We start from the raw sequence: 16,406 nt of genomic DNA on the forward strand, positions 1-16,406 counted from the left end.
GTGAAGGACTGGCGACCTGTCCACAGGGCCCTCCGCCTTCACCCACAGTGAGCTGGGTTCGGCTGCGGTGCCCCGCGACCCTGAAGCTGGATGAAGGATGGATGACTCAATGGATATATTATACTCATTTTGCTGTGTCATAAGATCCCTCTGTGAAAAACACATTGGTACTATTTGCTTCTTTCTTTTCCTCAAAACGTGGAGACTGATATTGTATAAAGGTAGGCCTGACAATAACATCAATTTCACTTCCCACGGGGCTTTGGAATAGCCTGATCATCAAAAACTCATGGGAGCCTAAAACGTTGAATGAGTTTTTGAAGCCACTGTCACACCTGCCTTTTAAAAAAAAAAGAAAAAAAAAAGCTGTTCAAAATGTATGAGCAACTTCACCGGCGTGGATGCCAATTTTGCCTGGAACATGAGGGGGGGAAAAAGCTCCTCTGTATTATGTCTGAAATGGAAAACATTGTTGGAAATAAAATGCACTGCGGAGCCGTAGCCCACAGTTGAAGCAGGAATGTAGCTAATTACATTCAATTGAACCCGCCAGAGCGAAGACACAAAGAACGTGAGCCTCTCTGAACTTGGTAATGAACAAACTCTGCTTTACAGGCAAATATCTCAATTCAATTGTGACCAATCTTTTGGCAGCCCTTTGGTCGAAGTGTGTGACGTGCAACTTCATCAACTCAGTCTTTCGGTTATTCAGTTACAGAACATAACCTCAATGAGGCCAACAGCAAAACTAACATGGAGGAATAGGAAGTAAAACAAAATGCAAGCTCAATCATATCACCGCTTGTCATTTATTTACCTTCTTGAAAATACACATTTTAACGTTTACATTTCATGAAATATACTTAGAAGTAAACGCATCAAAAAAATAAAATAAAATCCAACCATGGGTGGAGATCATGTGAACTGCGTTTTTGCATTTTGCAAAGAAACTGAAAGAAAATATCAAAAGTCGGCACAGTTAGAAATGCAGTCAATCTTTCTGTCATCTTATTGGGCTCTGGAAGGCCTAACAGTTCTTTAAAGAGTGTCGTAGATTTTGCAGTGTAAATACGAGAGCTTCTCAGTCCGGCTTTTCCTCAGCAATGGAAACCACTCGTGTGGTTGGAGCTCCACAACCCTGAAGCCTGACATCTTCAAGTGTCGTTTCTTCATTGCATGGAGTCCCAACAACTGCGGTGAGTGGATGCAAAAATGGTTCCTGGTCCATACCTGGACAGCAACCTTGACAATGTCTTTGGAATCCGTCTTTTGGGGTTTGATGGGGGGTTGTGGGATGCCACTGGTCAGATCGAGCACTGAGTCAAACAGTCGTCCGCCTTCATCAGGCTGTAATCTGTGCAGGGACACAGGCTTGTCTACTGAAGAAGTAGCTGCAGTGATTTTGGTTTTAACAAGCTGTGATAAAAGATCATCTGTTATAGTTACGCCCATATTAAATTTCCCCCAACTCTTTTTGGAAGGCATTGCTGCCGGACCGTCTTGTGGAGCTTCTTTGTTGACAGGAAGCGGTTTTCCAGTAGGACTCAGATGTACCTCCAGGTCGATGGAGCGAGTGTGAGGCAGGATCATTCGCTTACAAACAAATTCTTCTCCTCCAAGCAGGTCCCGCAGAGCTGACTCGGCCTCCACTACCTCAGGTTTCTGGCACACGTCTGACTGAGCAAACCTCCACAGCATTTCTTTCACCTCTTCCTTCAGGTCACTCCCTAACCGTGGTCCAGTCCACTGCGGCAACTCCAGAGCTACAGCTTCATCCAATGTGGAAAAGTCTTTTTTCAGCTCAAGCTGTGTGTTTTTCAGTGCTACGTTGACAAAGTCGGGGCTCAAGGCCAAGGCAATAAGGTCCTCTGGGAACTGAGAGACAAAAGCCAAACCTAGAAGGCCGGTGAGCAGATGCTCCGGATATCGTTGGAGTTCAGCTTTGCTCTGCCTCAGGGCTTCGATGAGACTCGGATAGAAGCCAGGGCTCTGCGTCGGGGGAAATCCTAATTGGCCAAAGGCCCACAGGAATTTGCATGTGTCTTTAATCCTGCAGTGTGGTACTAGCAAAGGCACTCTCTCAGCAATAGCAGAAAGGATGTCATCATTCCTGTAGTGGAGTGCTGAACAGGTCAGGGCTACGTGCATCAGGCCCTTGACACCCATCCTGTGGGCCCGCTGAGGAACTTCCAGAGCCATCGCCTCGAGCCACGCCTTGTGATACAGGTAACTGAAACGCTGGTATTTCAGCACATTCACAAGAGCCAAGTCACTCAAATCCTTCACAACAGAGCACGCCTTATCAACAATCTGTTTCGCTGTACCTTCAGAAATCGATGTTTGAGATTTGAAGAGCCCTAAGCATATCGTGCCAACCTCCTCCGGGTGCAGTTGTTGTGAATGACACATGAGAAGGTGCTCTATTGGACGAATCAAGTCTTTTTGGCACTGCCTACTTTCTCCCATTATATATATCAACTGGACCAATTCAGGGAGTCCCACTTGTTCCAGATGTAGTTGAACTGAGTCATAAAGGTGCTGTAAGAACTGAGGCACCTGCTTCCCTATGCAGCGCCACAAGTCAGCGGCTAACATCAACTCATGCAGAGTCATTTGTTTGGCTCGACGACGCAACTCAGCCTCATGCACCTCAAGCACGGTGTGGTCTGACGGCATGTCCAGCCGCACAAACGATCGCAGCACCTCCAGCAGTTGAAGGTGCGTGAAGAGAGAAAGGCGTTCCACTGTGTACCGGAGGAGCACGATGAAATGTTGATCGCGCCTTAATGACGCCATCTTGGTAGGGTGCAACCTACTGAGCTCCGCGAGGAAGAAGGAGACATCAGACGGTGTCAGGCTACTCTTTAGAACGCCCACTTTGTCCAACACTCGCACAGCATCTTCCCATTGGATCGGATTAGGCCGCTGGGCGCGGTCATGGCTCACAGAGGCATACTCCTGGCGGCATTTCAGGAAGGCACGCGAGTCTACTCGAACATCCGGTGGTATGGGCTGTTTGTGGTGGCGAGGTACAGAAGTGACGCTGGCTTCGGCACCTTTGTTGAAAGTTAAATCAAGTAGGGTGTTTTTTGTGCTGTAGAGATGTCGAGAGCAACTCACACTGTAACAGTTGCTCTGCTGCCAGTAAGAAGGTGTGTGGGAGGAAAGACACTGTTCATCCTCTTCATTATCTGCTTTGCTGTGGGAGGCTGAGGAATTCCACATGTAATAGGACGACGGGCGATAATGGAGCTTGTAAGCACCTTGAACAGCGACGTCTTGGCGTTTCAGAATTCCTCCCTTTTCGCCCCGATCGTCGGGATCATCCTCTGTTTTAGGAAGCGTGTGTTGAGCCCGGGCAAAACCCCTTCTCAAGCCTGGGAGGTGGCGTAGTCTCGAAGCCCTACGATACAGCACGCAGGCAGCCATCGAAGTGCCAGACTGAAAGGAGGGAACAGACACAAAAGCAGAAAAGAGCTCCATCAAAGACATGCTCACATACATTCTCAATCTTTCAATTGTCAGGCCTCTCTCATGTGGAACCAGCTCCCAGTGTGAGTTAGGGAGGCTAAGGCAAGTCCCACACATTTAACTCTTTTTAATAAAACTTACAGTGATCGCGAGTTCAGGCCAACTCGGACCATGTTCTAATTAGGCTGCTCTAGGTTTAGACTGCAGAGCTGCTCTCTTTTCTCAATCTGTCTCCACATATCCCTGTGTCACTCGTACATGTCACCAACAGTCTGTAGTCTCTCCATCCTGTCCACTCTCTCTCTCTCTGCATCTTCCTGCAGGACCTCCGACAATGGAAGTGGAAGCTAATGATCTCATACCTCACACTCTCATCGCATCTGCAGAGAGCGGATTAGCATACTGTCTGATGTGAACTTATTTGTTTCTCTCGGCCTCTGCCATATCCTTTTTTCTCTTAATAGCACCAAACCCCAAATGGAACAGCTAAAACTCTCCACCTGGGAGTCTGGTTCTGCAGTTTTCTTCCTGATATAATGAAGTTTTTCTCTTTCCTAGCATCGCTCCTGCTGCTCATGTGGATCTGTTGGGTTTCTCTCGGGAAATGTACAATGAGATGATTATGTTGTAATAAATAAACGGAATGTTTTTTGTTTTTATTATTATTTTTAACACAAGCCTAAAACTGTTACAAAGACATTGTAGCAGCTTCTTCCTGCCCAGAATCCAAAATTTAACTATATTAAACACCGTCTGGACAACGACAAATGAATTGTCAAATTGTGTAAGGGTTAAAAAAAACTGTCAGTCATCTTAAGGCAACTTAAACTTGTGATTTTGTTCAATTCAAAAAGGTTTTAACGGGCAATATACACTGTGAGTGCCTTTATATTCTGAGGTCCAACAGATAAATGAAGCCGGCAAAGTAGCAGTACAGTTACTGAGAATTTTCAAAGGTAAATAAAACCCAATGACAATCCTTGGTTAGTTGTTATAGGAAACATTATGGTCCAACTGGTTATAGGTCTACAGAAGGCAGAGGTGTTTACGACGCCAGATTGGTGAGGATATAAAACTGTTAAGAGCCATCAAGGAGAGGAGAAGCCATTGCGGTGTCAGCTGGACCTTAGTCTGCAGGAACCTTTTCAAGAAGCTCACTGGACATTTTCAAAAAGTAATGATTAGCACAAACAACATAGTTTAGAAAATGTGAAAGCGCTTAACTTCTGACAAAATGTCACCAAAGTTCTAATTTGTACAAAAACAGGAAAGGTGTCATTTTGAACAAAATATACAAATGTGCTCTTTCAAAATTTTGAAAAAATTGATTTAAAAAAAATAAATGGAGGGGCGAGGAGGATTGTCCCAAAACTACACCTAACAATTATAATGAAAATAAATGTATTAATACATCAAAGAACAACCCAGAAGATTGGTAATATTACAATGTTCATCAGTCTGTCGGGTGACGTTTTGCCTGATAAGAGAAAAAAAAGAATGCTCAATTCAAGCTCAGCTTGGTGGAGCAGGTTCATTCAAAATTCAATGGTGTTTTTTCTCATTCACATTTTGGACGGTATGTTCAGGCTGTTGCATGTTTCTTGCAATTACCGTACAGTATATTTATGGCATTCATGGCATGTCTTGCTTGTATTTACATCTCGTGGCACACACAGACTACACCTCTTATCCATCCTCACTCTCAGTTTCCTGACCTCTGTCCTCCTCACTATAGTGGACATCAAATATGTAATCGGGAGCCTAACATACAATACATCGCCCTGCCATGGTGCAACCACGCCAATGAATTCCACGCAAGGCCTCAAAAAAATCCTCATATACTGACAGATAAAAGTTTAATGTGACGAAAGGATTTCACACAGGTAAAACAGGCTCTCCTGTGAGTGTATCTGTCAGATAAGGATGTAGTACTTCAGCTCAGTTTTTTAGATAATTGTTATTTCTGCTATAATAAAACACAGAAATCTGTTAAATTGACCTGAACACAAAATAAAGCTTTGAAATGTGTCGTACCATGTTAAAAACATTGCTGTCTGACCCTCATTCCATACAGAAATAGGTATCATTATTAAAGCTGAAGAGTACAACTTTAGATTTTTGTATGTATCAGTATTGTAACAAGTGCCAGTTTGTATTATTTGGTACCACTGAAGTAGACTTCAGTTTTCAAAGTGTCGATGATCACTGATTTAGAGAGACTTAAGATTTATTTATGGGCAATAAGATAAAGACTGATGGATTATCTTCAGAATCAAGTCATTGCTGTCTAACATCTATTTGAATGTGTTAGTTGCCCTTCCTGGTTTTACATTGGTGTGTACATTTCAAATCATTATTTAATACTGGCTCTATTCAGCTGTAGATTAACCTCAATTTACCAAGCCAACAAGTTCATTTTACTCCTAACTTTGAGCAAGAGTCAACAAATAAGGCTTTGGGGTAGGTTCTGAATGATATATTTAATTATAATCACTTTAACGAGTACACAACGGCCTTAGGCATATCTTTAAACTATTATTTTAAGAAATCAACTGTGAATTATACAATGCAAAGTGTTCCACTTATATCCCAGTACAGTAATATGAGATGAGACATCAGATTATGCCTTTTAGTCCACTCTCATCTGCAAATGACTGAAAAAGCTAAATGATGACAGTGCAACACTTTTAATCCAGCTGATGTTGTTGCCGTGATCAAAATAACGATATATAATGCCCCGTGTCAAGTTAAACTCATGAGTTCGTCCCCGACTGTTTAAACTATAATGACATTTGAGTCTCGTTGCAGTTTTTAAACCTAGAAATGAGCAGTCACGTGTTAAAAGAGGAAAGGGCTGCTGGTAAAGTCAGATTAACGTCAAACAAATCCCGAGCTATCCTGCACAAGTGATCTAACTTGTAATAAGATGAACACAAGTCTAGGTTTAATGAGGTCGTTTAACTCACCTTTCCCAGGGATATTGAGAAAAGGCATGCACTTATTCGCACATTCAAGACTCGACACCGCGTCCGCAAGGGAAATTATTTTCGTTGTCAGAATAAAATCAACATAATGTGTTAAGTTAATGGATACAAATTCTGTTGGAAAGAAACAGCTAAGATTGTTGTAATTACTTGTATAAAAATGTAGGCATGATCAAACACGTTCAATGGCATCATTACGTTGTAAATTATATGAGGATAAAAGTGTCGTGTCGGGGTTGTGGTGTTTTATTGTGAAAGTGTACTCCAACTTCCGGATAGTGCAGCCATTACTGAACAGTGTGTGACCTACGGCATCCTGGTAGGCTCAAGTGTGAAGAAAATGCGAACCACGATATAAAAACAAACCGCTTGACAAGTTCTACTTTGTTGTTGGGGTTTAATCGGAGGAAACATACGTAACATTTCGTTTGATATTAACTTCAAAATCTTACTTCCGCTCTATAAAGCTTTGAATGGTCTCAGACCTAAATACATCTTAGATTTAACACCCAGACCGTTGAGCTCCTCAAGAACAAATGTTCCCAGAGTCAGAAGCAAACAATGTAAAGCAGCTTTTAGTTCCTATGCTCCTCATCTGTGGAACAAACTTCCTGAACACTGTGGATTGCTGACATACTTTAAATCAGGTTTTTTCACGTTTTTCCATAATCTTAATCACTTAAGATTAAGAGCCTCAATTGCCTCGTTCTAATGTATTTTCTTGATTTCCTTGTAAAGCACTGTGAATTGCTCTGTGTCTGAATGAAACTATGAAAATAAAGCCTTGCCTAATATAAGCATGCACACAACATTGTGTGTTCTTGAAAGAAACAATATGCAATTTAAATAATATAATCTTATAATGAAACCAATTTTTTTTTACTCATAAGGCAATTGATGAAATAATAATTCATGTTTGAAAAAATACCTTTTAATCATAAAAAAGAGCACATTCGTTTTTTACACAACTTTATTCTGGATCTTGCCTATTCTTGTTTTATGGACTTGGACAATAATTGAAAGCTTCATCTAAACCTAACATTTCTCAATAATGTCATGACACCACATACTTGCACAGTGCAATAATAGTTGAATTTAATCACAAACAAATTGTTGCAAGTCAATCATTCAAAAATACTGAGTGAAATGACTTGATTTCTTGCCATCAAATACATTTAAACCACAAAACTTTTTGAAACTTTCGAATCATTACAGCTGTTAGATTAAATTACATGTTCATAAAAATAATAAAAACAATAGAAACATAGAATAAACATAGAAAACAAAAACAACATATAAACTATCCGACACATTCCAAAACAATACATAGTTCGTACTCACTTTTCATAAACTAAAACTACATTTAATTGTTTACTTTTGAAGAGTGAATGATGGATTGTTTTGGCTCACTTTTGATCGTTTTTATCACATTGCTTTTCTTGTTTTTTTTAATGAATTTTCAATTCAATAACAGTTGTAATTTGATTAATTTGATTGATAATTTCTGTCCTCTCTCAGAGACATGTTACTACCACTCCTTTAGCATTCAGACGTACATTGTTGACAACTTGTGAAGAGTATGTTGTCTTGATCAAAATATTTGCTTGTAAATAGACACAGTAACATTAGTATCATCAAACAAAAAAAACAAAAAAAAAACCTTCACAATAATCAACATGAAAGTGTCTCAAATCACAACGAAGGCAGAAATGTCATCTCCAAATGTGTTGACTAATGAAGTTACAGCTTCTTTATCTTGACGCAATCAATTAAGAACACGCACACATAAAGAGAAGTACTTACCCTCCTGCATTTTACCCCTTCTCTAATTTTAATTTGATCATCTTCGTTCGGCTCAGGCGGCAGCAGGAAGGCCGCTTCGCATTCTGTGCCTCCATTGTGTGACTTCACACATGATTGCATCCAGGGGTGAAAGGTGACGCAGACTGACCTATGGCCATAAGCAAGACAATCCCCTCGTCTCTGCTGGGCGCACTCTTGGGTGTCCTTTCAGCGGGAAGACTCTCTTCAACTGAATTTTTAAAACCGCGTCAGCAGAATTTACTTTACTGAAACAGCAGAACCGTGCTCTCTGCACGTTTTCGAACAGTTCCATAAATGTTACACCCACATAGATGTTTGTGATTTCCTGTGAAATGTATTAAAAGGGAAGAAAAAAAAAAAAGTTATCCGCTTCAGCATGACAGAAAAAAATCCCACTGTTATTCTGAATAATGACTGTATATTTATATTGCATTGTAATGAATAATGTCAAATAATAATTAAGTTTACACTTCTTCCTGCTTCCTTTCAAACGTGTAAATCTAGATTGGCACATATTGAAGGCGGGTTGTGTTGTCTCTTCTACATTCGTTTACTCATTTGGATGTTTTTTGTTCAAAATAAAGATATATCAAATCAAATCAATTGTGTAGGAGGTTGAAGATATGTACTATGATTACATCAAATCGCAAAATGCTGCAATGATGACAAAATATCTTGGTTTGATTGTTGGAAATTAGAATTTTAATTTGTTAATACTATAATACTGGAAACAAAGTTGTTGAGAGACTTCAACATTCCAAACTACAAATAGTCAAAAGTATCGGGGAACCGTTTGTGGATAAATTCCTCAATTACGATAGGTGTTAAAATTACACAAGAAAAAGAACCCTCATGAATCATGACTGCTTGAAGTGATTTTTAACTACCTTAAATTGTAAACAGCAAAGATTTGATTCAATTACACAGTACTTGGATCCAATATCTACATTCAGAACATTTGTTAAACACAGCTTATAAAGCTTTATTCAGAACATAACAAAATGGCAACAACAAAAAAAAGTGGCAACTCAGCAGAAATTTCCTGAATCAACGTAAAAAATGCAAATCAAAAAGTCTGAATGTCAGTTAAAATCATGGGTAGTGGCTTATTACTCCAAGAGTAGCAAAGCAGCTTACATAGTGTTGATGGTAATGAGGAGGAGTAAAGATATCTGACTGAAAGAAAAAAGCAAAACGAAAACAACTAATACGATACTTGTTTCCACTAATTTCAGAATTCCCACCAACGGTAATGAAGAAAAGTTCAAAGGAAAACATGGATTTGGAATTCAGCGTTGTCATGACAACTTGAACAACAGTGATGTTAAATGATCCTTGACAGTGCAAACACTGATACGGTTAACAATCTATCAACTCAATCTCGAAAACTCGAAACGACTGAATTCCTGCTCTCCGTTCAAATTGTTGTTTCACTCTGAGCTCCAGATGATTTTGTCAGTACAAATCAACTGAAGAAGGAAACAAACAAAAACGGTTTGAACCTGGAACTTAAAATAAAGTAAATAGATAAGTCGTGTCCGACCTCAGTTCTGCATGTTTTAGATGTTTCCCATCTTCAACACGGGAATCTTAAGATTTTTGTTATCATCCAGCCCCTTAAAAAAAAATAAAAGTCATTGATGCAATCAGGTGTGTTTGCAGCAGGGAGAGACCTCAGATATGCAGGATCAGGACTGTACATGAACAGTTTAATTCAGATACTTAGGTCTACACAGGCAACACAATGGCAATTCTCTATTTAATACATAATCAAGGCGAATTAAAAGCTTTTGCTTGAGTCCACAATGTTGCTTTTGTATTTGTGCAACTGTTCCATTTCAAAAGTCATACCTGTTTGGATAGTTATTTGAATAATCTTTTTTAGTTTTCTCAGACTTTTTGTGAACAAAAAGCTCCTTCCAGTTAAAAAAAAATCGACTTTCGTTTCCACCATGGAATAAACATGCACTGAAACAAGAGATTTACCAAAACAATTTGTTTAGATACCACAAACCATGCATTGATTTATAAATCTTTGGGTTTATTTAAGTTTTGATGTAAAACTTTTGCATTTACATTTGAACATCTGCAGCAATGTGTACAACCGTATTCCCTTTTTGTTGTTTGTTTGTCTGTTTGTTGGTTTTGCGTCGTGGACGTGCATGTTTCCCACCAGTGGACATGAAGTGGAGAAACTTGGAGAGGAAGTGGCTGATTTATGCAAATGACTGAGTCGAGCAGGATCCTGAGCAGCTCTGAGTTCTCTGGCTGGGAGGGAGGGAGGGAGGGAAGGAAGGAGGGGAGGGGAGGGGAGGGAGCCGCCCTTCATTCACCACATGGTTAAACCCTGGACTCCACTCGCGCCACTTTCGCAATCTTACTACGATTCCCAAACTCCTCGCAAATCATAGCAGCACATGGTTGTGCACTTTTTTTTTCGCTCCCTCCTCCGACTGCACGTCTGAGCTCAATCAGTCAATCCTGTTTTTCTTTCCCCAGTTTGTTCCTCCAGAAAACAGTGAGTAAACGGTAAGTCTGTGAACAAGTGAGTGGAAGATGGTGGATTTTTTTTTTTTTATAGAAGCTTGTGCGTATTAACGCGCCTGGTATTGCCAAAGAAACCTGTTGTTAGCCTTTTTTTTTTTTTTTTTTCTTGTTAGATGCGTAAACGTCCGGAAAGTGTTTTGGATCGGGTTTGTACGCGGACACAGGAGTTCACTTTTTTTTTTAATTTGTTTTGGTTTTTAAAGCGTTTTACGCTAGTGCATAGGGAAGGGAGAAAAACAAACAAACACGTTTTAATCGTCAGTTTCCGCATTTGAAAACAATGTTGTAGAGGCGCATGGCAACCTCTCCTCCATGGTTGGAGAATGAGGGAGATTTGAAAAGCATGTGTTGCTGCCGCTGCGACTCGATCCGCGTTGCCTCCTGGAAAGTGATTCCCCCCCCGTCTTCTCCGCCAAATGACGCTTTTGCACGGCTTCATTAGCGGCCGCGAGACCTCGACTCATGCGCCTCCGTTGCAGACTTGACGGGAAGTTTTCGGCCGATTTGTGCGCATTTAAAAAAAGTGCGTCCAGAACAAAGCGGCAGCACATGGAGGGGACGCAGCAGGCCGCGGGCGCCACAGTTAGCTGCTAATGCTAACCCACCAGATAGTGAAATAGATTTAAGTCGGAACATTCTGAATGCGTGGTTTCGCTCCCTCGTGTTCGACCGAGTGGCACGTTCAGAACACCACGTGAGAGCCTGATCAATAAATAAACGATTATTGGTTAAAAAAAAAATTAAACATTGCTATTAGCGGAGCAGCTATGTTGCTAATAATCGAGAAAATGTAACGCTTTAAAAGTGAAGGCTGACTGGTGGCTCACACGTTACCTTTAGTGCGACTCAAACCTTCTCAGTTGTTTTAAGTATTGTTTGAGGAAATAACTTACTTGTACTGCAATTCTGTTATCTTTAATCTTAAAGCTAATCGTGCTAGCAGTTTGTGGTGAAGTTGGCCTCCAGCACGTTGCTTATTGGTAAACTTAAACATGGTACAAAACTGTACAAATTCTTAACTTTATTGCTTTAAGGGCCATTTAATAACACATTCATACAATTTACATTGATTTAATTAAAACCTCACCTTTACAGAAGCTACCAATTCCACAATAAATGATTGCTGATATTTAGAAATGTTCTGTTATTGGTGGGTTGTAGAGATGTTTTATAGTCTGGTCGTAAACCGTTTTTCTAACTAATGTCACTTGTATTTGATTTTTAGTTAGTCAGTCATGAAAGTATCGTCTCTGTTGCCAGAGAACCAAATTTACAAGGATTTATGATAATCATTCGTTGTATGTCAACAGTTTTAATCAACATGCATGCAATTGATATTATATATGTCAAAATAATCTCATGTAGTACGTACATGTCGAAAATGATCATTATCCCACTTACCTGTGAGGTCTAATTTTGGAAATTGGCTCACAAACTAAAGGGCCAGGGGCCACATGTGGCCCATGTCTGCTTTAGCTCTCTACTAGTCTGTAGGCCAAACAGAAATAAGACCTCAGTTTAAATAAGAGTATCTTGAGACTTCAACACAGTATAAGCACACATATGGGTTAGACTTTTGTGATGATTGCTAAACATTGTGTTTTTGTAAATATTGACTTGCCTTTCAGATTCAGGTAGCACTTTATAGATCACAAACATGTGCTTCAGTTATTTCATATGTGCAAAGATAACATGTTTTAAAACCTCTTGCACCAGGTCCACATCAGAGAAGGGTATACCATGCATAGTATCCCAAATAGAACATCCAACTTTTTTTTCTATTTTAATGTCAGTTAATCATTAAATGATTTTTTTAAGAGGAAATAGATTACTTTGTCACACCAAACTATTGTGTGGCTCTATAAATGACTCTTCTTTGACCTTTTCAGATTTAGTATAGATTATGTGAGAGATGTTTTAGATGCATTTGTAACTTGAAATTGCAGACATTCAAAATTTCCCTCTTTTTTTTGTTCCACATGTAGAAAATCTTTTGTTCTGGTCTGACTTTGTTAGATCCACATGTTGACAAGAACTTAAGTCTTTGTTGAGATTGCTTCAGAGCATGTCCAGATGTGAGATTGTGAGTTTAAAGTCTTGACTGATCAAGATAGTTAATTGGATAAATGATCCACAAATAGTCATGTTCTTATATGATAAACTTCTAGGATGAGTCACTCAAGACAGGAAGATGGAGCTGAGTGAGTTCTGAATTAATAATAAAGAAAAATATGTAATGTATGCATTCCCTAAACGAAGATAAAGGTTTATGGGCCTTAAAAGTTGGTTTAAAGTGTTAAGATGAACAGTATAACGGAATCTTGAAAGTCTGCGTTCTCTTCGGTGGCTGAAGCGTCGAATGACAGGCCAACTTCGGCGTCGTCCGGTAGCACGCGTTAGCTTGTTGTGTAGTGGGAAGTTTGGAGCACGCGCCCGCTCGTCACGAGCCACGCTGCTCGCGTGCGGCGCACTGAGACGCGGGCGCACGCATGGCTCCCGGGGCGTCGGGTGAAGTTTTATTTAATTTGTTTACCAGAGAACCGGATCTCGCTCGCAACATGTAGAAAGTGTTGACTTGTGGGCGCCATGTTATCGCGTGGGGGAGGGGTGCAGAAATGTGGCCCGAGCGCGAGTGTTGCTGTCCCGAGAGCCGCTTCTCTTTCAGTCTTCTTGCAGTCGAGCTTCAGTCCTCCCCATCAGACCCGCATCAGGACTGCCCCTCCCGTTCGACCGATCCCACTTCAATTCCCCTTTCAGAACCGTTTCAGTCCGGTCCTGCGCTGGTGCTGCTTCCGTCCATCAACTTCAGTAATGGAGAGTCTCAACACATGGACGCTCCTGCTTTGTTTTCATCCGTGTTCTCCTGCACTTCCTCCTCATGGCTCGTCAAGCCACAACTCTGTAGCGCTCCTGTAGCTTTCACAACATTGTGTTCATCAGATCGTTAAAAAAACAAAAAAACAACTCTTAACCTCATCTTAAACTAAACTTTTGGTAAGTACAAGTTGCAGCTCCAAGCAAGTTTATTTGATGTAAAGTCTGCAACAACGTCCTGGAAAGTTGTAGAACCCTGCAGTAGATATGCCTTTATAGTGATTGTACTATTTTCAGTTTACTTAATTTAGTGGTTATGTTTGCCTCTGCATCGTTTTATGGAGCGACCGAGAGGCTGGAGGAGCAGACTTGCGATTGGAAGTTCACATGTTCGATTCCCACAGCAGACGGGTCCCTGAGCAAGACCACTGACCGCCATCAGCTCCCCACCGTGCCATAATGTGGCTGCCCACCAACCTGGTAATAGGATGAGTCAATAAGGGATTAATAGATACGATGGGCATCAGCTTCCTGAGTTTTTACAGCTATGAAGTCATGTTATCAAATTTATTGTGGCTCCAATTCTCTAGAAAACAAGTAAATATGTTGCAGCAAATTGAATATATAGACACTTAATTGTGCAATCTAATGTCTGCCTCTGCTTGCCTGAAAGGATTCCCTTCACCTTTTCTTTTAACTTTGTAGTTTGCAGCCGTGTGGAGCTAAGCTGCAATATATTCCGTGTTTATATTGTAGTAACGTGTTGGAAACTCCTCAAAATGCAGTCCATGTAAACACTCCCAACAAACCAGTACCCAGCTGATGAACACAGTCCTAATCTCTGGTAGAAGTGACCTCCGTCATGGAGGAATTTAAAGTGGAGCTCTTGCTGTGGTATAAAGAACATGCAAGTGGCCGATGAGGGTGAATCAGTAGAATTAATTTGATCCGGATTCACTCGCAGTTCTAAATGCTTTAGAAATGTAGAATAAGTTCTATATGTATATATATATATATTTAGAAATGTGGAATAAGTTCTATATATATATGTGTGTGAGATGAAGTATACATTTAACTCCCTTTGATGCTACATGTGATCTCTGGGAGCGGTATTTACAGTCTCTCACACGTCCTTTCCTTTTGGAAAAACAAATCTAAAGCTGGCTGAACTGTTAGATTATGTACTTGTTGCTTCCTTTCTGCCTGAAAGATGAGCTGCTCCGGTCGTGGTTCAGATTTGACGGATCACCTAATGCTGTCTGCTTTCTCTTTCCCCACAGATGGTTTGGCTCAACAGTCTTCATTGTGGATATAAAGGCACCACCTGTGAAAGAAAACGCCCCACGGACACTTTCTGGTCACTGTGGTGCCAAAGTGCTTACAGTGCAGGTAGTTTTGTATGAGTCTACTGCAGTGAAGGCACTTTCAGCACTCTTCTGACGATGCTCACTGGAGGATCGGGCTTGTTGCTCCGTGGCAGGCCTGAATGGGCCCAATCAAAACGCTTCTGTTATTGGAGATCCGACAGAACTTGTCATCTTGCTGCGAGGCTCTGTGTTTACAATCCGAGCACTTAGTGTTGCGCAGCTACTCATGAATTTAAATACCAACCTCTTAATGTAAAGTATTTTTTTTTTACTTAATGCCTTTGTAATGGATTCTCACGTGCATTTGCAGCAACGCGCTTTCATTGGCCGGCCGTCCACCTTTTATGCTAAGGTGCATCTAGTGCAGATAGTGAAGTAGACTAGCATCTACTGCCCTAAGTGCTCCTTCTGGCATAAGGAGCCTGGACTCTCATCTTGATTTATATGCATGTGTGTTTACAAGCTCGACTGTGACAGCTCTCTGTTAGTTTTGCATAGTTGCGCTGCAAGAAACAGTTAGTTGTGCAAATCTATGCAAAACTGACGGCGGCCTGTGTTTTCCGTTTGGCGTCCTCCTGTGCGGCGTCACTTCCCCCCGCGGTGGTTCGGCCACCGGGATCCTCCTGCAGCGCTGTGGGAAAGGCACAGACAGGTTTCAGTAGTATTAAAGTGCTTATAGTGCAGGTAGTCTGATTGAATTCTACTGCAGTGTGAGCACTTCAAGTACTTCTAGACTTCTCCGTCTTGGGGGGGGGGGGTGCGGATGCGGATGCAGCAGTCAGTGGCATGTGGGTCTCTGGTCAGTTTTGCTGGTTTGCTTTCAGCTTTTCAAATGTACTGCTGTGCAAATCCATGCAAAACTGATCATGGAGCTGAAAAGAATCGGTGAGGAGCGACCCCTTTCTCTGCAGGCCGGGAGGGGTAGCAATGCTCAGTCCCTGTGTGGTATTGCACTTGTCCCGGCCTGTTGAGGACGTGGGAAATGGTCCCGCAAGTGCTTCAAGGAGATCTCTGCATTGGCCTCGGATTATCGTCCTCCTCCAGTCACACTTCTCCACTTCTCCTGCCGTGTTACTTTTCAGCGCAACGAAGCGGCTTCTGCGCTTCATCCTGATGTTTGATACAGATCTGTGGAAGAAGTTTAATCTAACTTTTATGAAAATAAAATGCTGAATATAGATTAGAGTTCTGTTTTTTGTTTTGCATGGAATTATGCAACCTCCAAATTACTTGTTCAAAAATCCATACTAAAAATCATGTTTACATTTTTGATCTTTTCCTTGATGCATTTATGCACATAAACCAATTTAACAAAAAATGTAAATGTAACTTATGTATATATGAAGGATTTTATTTTTAATTTGAGGAGCATAAGAATTTTTACCCTCGAGATTTAGGA

General features: G+C 41.0%; 1 protein-coding gene across 1 annotated transcript; it reads right to left on the reverse strand.

Moving 5' to 3' along the window:
- Window positions 1-796: 796 nt before the first annotated feature.
- Window positions 797-6,498, reverse strand: fastkd5 (FAST kinase domains 5). The gene is made up of 2 exons (XM_080477990.1): window positions 6,438-6,498; window positions 797-3,441 (listed from the first exon to the last, which is right to left on the reverse strand). The coding sequence occupies exon 2, from the start codon at window positions 3,427-3,429 to the stop codon at window positions 1,039-1,041; it is 2,391 nt and encodes a 796-aa protein (XP_080334116.1). The 5' UTR covers window positions 3,430-3,441; window positions 6,438-6,498; the 3' UTR covers window positions 797-1,038.
- Window positions 6,499-16,406: the final 9,908 nt, after the last annotated feature.

This window comes from Lipophrys pholis, assembly GCF_963383615.2.
Source record: "Lipophrys pholis genome assembly, chromosome: 13".
Lineage (NCBI taxonomy): Eukaryota > Metazoa > Chordata > Actinopteri > Blenniiformes > Blenniidae > Lipophrys > Lipophrys pholis.